The sequence below is a fragment of the Gekko japonicus genome, unplaced genomic scaffold (assembly GCF_001447785.1).
Source record: "Gekko japonicus isolate JY-2015 unplaced genomic scaffold, Gekko_japonicus_V1.1 scaffold2340, whole genome shotgun sequence".
Taxonomy (NCBI): Eukaryota; Metazoa; Chordata; class Lepidosauria; order Squamata; family Gekkonidae; genus Gekko; species Gekko japonicus.
This window is the reverse complement of record NW_015170345.1, coordinates 142,787-148,723: the sequence shown is the minus strand read 5'-3', so window position 1 is coordinate 148,723 and position 5,937 is coordinate 142,787. Positions and strand designations below refer to the sequence as shown.

The window sequence follows — 5,937 nt, the reverse complement described above, 5'->3', positions numbered from 1 at the left end:
GTTTGTGAGCTGCATGCAGCTTCCGGGGGGGGGGGATGCAAGCCAGTTCAGCAAACCCTTTTGCGCGCCCCCGCTTCCATGCGGGGAGCCAAAGGCATCGTTGAACTGGCTTGCATCTAATAGATGGGGAAAGGAAAGGACTTGTGCGAGTCATGGCACCACTATGGTGCAACATGAGTGAGCTGTCAAAAGGCATCTAAAAGCCTTCTGAGGACACTCGCGTAGTGGAGCAAGTTTAAATGGTTCCCAACCGTTGCCTTGTGTGCCAGTATGTCTGACCCACTTACCCTTTTACAAACCAAATGACCTGCCACAAAACCATGGCAGTTGGCAAATACACAAACCAGCCCAGTTCATCACAAAATTTGGTTCATAATTTGTTTCATGCTCATCCCTGCTCTTAGCATTGGAAAGACCCTCTTCTGTTACATCTTTCTCTGGTAGTCTTCATTCAAAGTCTTCTACAAATGCAGAAAGTAATCTCTTACTAGAGGACTTCCTCCTACAGCTGAGAAAACATTATGAGTCCATATATCCAACCTTTAGATTTTACTTCTTCCAGCACATCAGGCCAGTAGCCATAGGGGAGGGGCTGATGAGGATGATGCCCCCCACAAATATGCCCAAGCCTCTCAGGGGAGAGAGAGGAGCAGCCTCTCTTGACTTCCTGCCTCTGCAGCCAGCTTCTCAAAGTTTGAGAAGTCGGCTGTGGAAGCAGGAAGACCTGGCAAGACCATGCATAGGGTTGCCAAGTCTGAAGCTGCGCTGGAGCGGGGGACTCCAGCGTCCCTCTGGGAGTGCGTACACATGCGCAAAGCGCATGCGCGCACCACAACCACGTCACCCAGAAGTGATGTGACCACGCCGGGCACACTGGGGGCAGGGCCACGACCATCCGAGGGAAAACCATAGAGTTTTCCCTCGGATGACCGTGGCCCCACCACCCAGCATGCCCGGCGTGGTCGCGTCAGTTCTGTGCACATCGCGTGCTTTGGGGGTGGGGTTCCCCTGGGGCCTGATCCGCTGACGGTGGGAAACAGGCCTCTGGGGCGGGGGTTTCCTCGCCCCCGGGGGGACTTGGCAAGCCTAGCCATGCAGAGGCTACACCTCTCCCTCCCTTCCCACTCAGCTGTGGCCACCGCATGACCTGGGTCTTCTTACTTCTGGCTGTTGCCAAGCAGGAGGCGAGGGAGAGGTGTGGCCTCACTGGGTTTTTCTGCTTCTGCAGCCAGCTGTGGAAGCAGGAATGCAGCAAGACCATGCCTCCCCCCCTCCTACTTGGCTGTGGTCATCACATGGCCTCACTAGATGTTCCTGCTTCCGTAGCTGGCTTCTCAAAGTTTGAAAGCAGGAACACCCGGTGAGGCCACATCTCTCCCTCCCCTCCTGCTCAGCCGTGGTCACCATGCAACCTTGCTGGGTCTTCCTGGTTCCAGGTGCAGCCAAGCAGGAGGGGAGGGAGAGGTGCAGCCTCATCGGGTCTTTCTGCTTCTTGTTAGCCGAACTGCTTTATTTACAGCAGAGGCCAGACTAAATGTTTGGGGTCCTTTCGCCTGTATATACAGAAGTCCAAAACCGACCCAAGGAATTTCCCAGTGGTATTAACGGAGACGAAACTAGTACCTTGAAATCAAGTTGTTCTTTTTACTAAGTAATAGTATTTGGTTCACATACATACAAAAACGGAATCACACGCACAATCGTACAAGTTTCTCAGGGTTACAGGAGTAGGAAATAGTCACTTTTATACTAAAGGATGGGAAAGGGGAATAGCAAATACTTATCTGATCCGAAGCTTGACCTTCTCAACGAAGAATACAGGAATAAGACTAGAATACCTATAGGAAATCTATATGCACATGGTTGGAACCTGTCAAACACGTGTGGACCTTTGTGGCTGCAGTCCACGAGGTCAGTAAGAACAAAGAGTTACTTGTACAGCAGAGCTGTGAGTAAATAGCTTAAGAGAGAAGATGGCTAGCGGGGTTCAAACTGTTGAACCTCACTTTATATAGGGGGGCTCTTGGGGGCTGGCATTGATGCCATCCTCCTTGTCCTTCCTACCTATGGTCCGTCCCAAGAACTAACACTATTGGTTATTAAGTAATGACGTGCCTACCTAGGAGGAGTGGGCAATATTGAAATCTAAACCTTTAACTCAGGGGATGCATCTGGTCAAGGTGTGAAGATGATACCAAGGCAACCATTGAAGTGTAGATGGATGTAGCCTGGTCCCAAGCCATAAAACGACCATTTGGAAGGAGACTGTCTTTTTGGATGCAAACCAGATACCAAGGGTTACCTGTCTCCTTACAGTTCACGGATGGTGGTTGAAACCATAAAAGTTGTCATTTGTGCTGACCCACAATGGCGATGCTTTCTTCTTCCTCAGGCTGGGGCAGTGTGAGTGTAAACCTCATTAGCATAAAGTGCAGGCAGAGCATCTCTTCACAGTATTCACAGCACACAGCTTTCCCAAACCCGTAGGGAATCATAGTCACAGTCCATGGCAGTGAGTGTGTGTCAGCAAACATAAATACATAAAAGCAAATATTCAGCACATCTGCGAACATTCTGCAGCCAGCTTTGAGAAGCCAGCTGCGGAAGCTGGAAGATCCAGTGAGGCCGCACAGCAGTCGCCCCTCTCCCTCACCTCCAATGGAAGCCTGAGCTCGTCCCCCTGTGGTTCAGGCTGCCGTTGGAGTGCTCCAGCACAAGCCACTGTGCGGATGGATCTACCCCCAATTTGCCCCTCAACAAAAGATTTCTGGCTACAGGGCTGATAGATATAGAAAAGAACAGCAAGAAAGCCTGAACCCCAAAAAACTACTTGACTAAACTGATATGCTCAAATAGATTTTGGATTTAATAGTGTTCAATGCTAGTGCAGTCTTCCAGATCAAACTTCTGGTCTAAAACTTAATGGAGTTCTGCTCTGACTTTCAATTGAAAATATATAAGGTTTTCCTCACAGAAATGCCAAGGGAAAGATTTTTTGCTATTCTAGAAAATAAAACTTATTAGTGGAAATTCAGGTTCTGATTTAGGGTGGGGTTTTTCTAACTCTGTAAATTCTACTTTTCAGTAACTGTAACGTTAATACTAGATGGCTGAATTCCTCTAGGATATCAATCTGTGTCTTTGATCATTTAAATAACTAATCCATAACATTATAAATGCAAGATGAATGCTGTGCTATAAAAGCAAATCTGATGTCATTTTCCCCTAGATTTAATCCCTTATCAACCTGTGACAGAGAAAATATTGTAATATATGATGGTCCTTCAACTAACTCATCTATTCTTGGACAAGTATGCAATAATCATGAGTCTGTTCCTGTATTTGAGTCATCCTCAAATGCTTTAACATTTCGCTTATCAACTGACTCCACAGCTTTCAAAAGGACTGTCTTCGCATTTTATTATTTCATTTCATCTGAATCAGGTAAGCTGTTATCAAACTTCCTTCACTGGTGACCAGGGGTCATTTCGTAGAAAAAGAGCTAGGGGGACTCATTAGCATATGCCACACCCACTGACATCACCGGAAGTGTGTCCTCCCCACAGCCGGCGGCGACCTCCAGCGGGCACCAGCAGGGAGCTCCAGACCCCGCCCTCCCGCACCTCACCCGGGGGGATGGCGTCCCCCCGCGTCCCCCCCCAAATGACCCCTGCGTGACAGTTCTGGAAACAGAAGATAATTACGTTTGAGCACTAATGAGAACCTATACAATTTAGAACTTTTATTTAAAGTTCTGCTGTATTTAGATATAATTGCAGCTGTATAAAGTGGTATTATCTGAGCACCTGATACAGGAGCAAATAAAATGTGAAGGCAAGTTTAGCAATGGTAATTGTATTGCCAAATATCTCTGACGTATTCTTTTTTTTGGGGGGGGGGAACTATTTTGTGGTGCTTGTTGGAAGAGAAGTTTGAAAGCTTTTCAATGAATCTTCAAAACAGGCTGACCAAGACCATTTCCACAGTAGTGAAACTCCCCACATTGATGTTTTAAAAACTGTGTATTATGTGAATGAAAAGTACTGGGTTCTATGCATGGAGAGGCAAGCTACGACATGCTGCACAAGTCATGTTTATTATAGTACACACACAAAGGACACAAACGGCCTGGCAAGGGCTAACTATATACACCCACCCCAGACACACCCACAGTCCTATTGGAGGGTTTGAATCTCCCGCCAAAGGTCCTATTGGAGGACTAAAGGTGGCCTAGGATCCTTGGACCCTATTGTGTTAGGAACCAAGCTGGAGACTGAGGACACAGACCCCTGGTGGCCATCCGCAGACACAACAGTGAAATTTTCTGCAGTAGATTTTTCCTCACCAGGAACAAAACCAAAGTTTTCTACTTCTTACCCTGTGTTTCCGGAATCCCCAGTTTTAGCAAGTTCCAAAAATGCGGAGTAAGAATGAGAAAACTTTGGGTTTGTGCCTGGCGAAGAAAAATCTAGTGTGGAAAATTTCACATAACATGTGGTTTTAAAAACATCAGTGCAGGGAATAGTCCAAGTCAACTCCTCTAAAGTGCTGCATTCTAAACTAAGGATAACATCCAGTTACTCATGAGGCTTTCTGAAGGCTCTGATTTTGAAATTTTCCACATTGCAACCATATGCCCAGCTTATGGACTTTTGTGATATGAAAGGTGACAGCAATAGCTGCTGAAAACTATGTGCAAGATGGTGTCAGGCCTTTCTAGACTACTTTCACATTTGGTAGTTCCATCTTGTCCAACATCGTTCCAACCTGACGCAGCTGATTAGGAAGCAAGTCTAGACTGGAAACAATTCCCCATCACCACTTGAAGACCAGGTAGGTTCACATTGTGGGGTAGGATTCTATGTTATTTCAGTATTACAGAAGTTGCTTCTTTGATACTGTAGAAACCTTTCGGTCACATGGGAGGATTCAACTGCTGTCAGTTACCCCTCAGCCCACACCCACACCCACACCCACAATGTAGAAGTAGCAGGTGAATTATTCTAAGAAACCTATTACTTTTATTATTTCTGAATGTTAGCTTTATTTTAATGACTTTCTTTTAAAGCCTCAATTGAAAACTGTGGGGGCAGACTTCACAGCCCAGATGGGTCCTTCACCAGTCCTAACTACCCCAGGTCACACCCACCATTTGCCTATTGTGTCTGGCACATACAGACAGAAGCAAATACCAGGATAAATTTAACATTCAGTGACATTTTGTGAGTATATTTTTCTTCAATAGTTTACATTTCAGGTTCCTGAAGCCACTGTATGTAATTGTGTAGTAGAGATACAAAGAAATGTTTGTTACTCACATTCAAGGGTGTAGACTTTCCAATTTCCCGGGGGGGGGGGTTGGGGTTGGGCCAGAGGCATTGCTAAGTCATTAAAAGAACTGGGACCCAATGACATCATAGGGAGGAGCTAGTGACATCACAGGCATGGTCACTATCTATGGAGGTGGACCCATGTGGGATTTAGGGATGGGCTCCCCAGAAATTTAGGGAGGCCTGGGAACCGCCCTAGCAATGTCCCTGGGCTGGGCTAACCCCAGGAACAGTTGCCTTCTTAGCACACTGCTTAGAAACTTAGAAAGCCCCACACATACCCCACACTGGAATAAGAACATAATATCAGGCCATACCAAATTGCAAGAAAGCCCCTACATCTGTATACAGAAATATTGAGCTTCCCTACCATTTGCCACAACTAGCCCACCACACAAGAAGAAGAAGAGATTGGATTTATACCCCGCCCTTCACTACCCAAGGGAGTCTCAGAGTGGCTTACAAACCCCTTTCCCTTCCCACAACAGACACCCTGAGAGGGAGGTGGGGCTGAGAGAATTCTGACAGAAACTGCTCTTTTTCAAGAACGGCTGTGCCAGAGCTTGTGACTGACCCAAAGAGTATTACACTACAACAACTCTGGAAC

The 5,937-nt window shown here is 46.6% G+C and overlaps 1 protein-coding gene across 1 annotated transcript in view; it reads left to right on the top strand.

Annotated features, from left to right (window-relative positions):
* Nucleotides 1-5,937, top strand: part of LOC107116292 (deleted in malignant brain tumors 1 protein-like) — a 149,372-nt gene that overhangs the window by 132,505 nt on the left and 10,930 nt on the right. Inside the window, 2 exon segments of the mRNA XM_015418191.1 lie at nt 3,230-3,444; nt 5,069-5,222. Coding sequence (XP_015273677.1) covers nt 3,230-3,444; nt 5,069-5,222 — 369 coding nt within the window.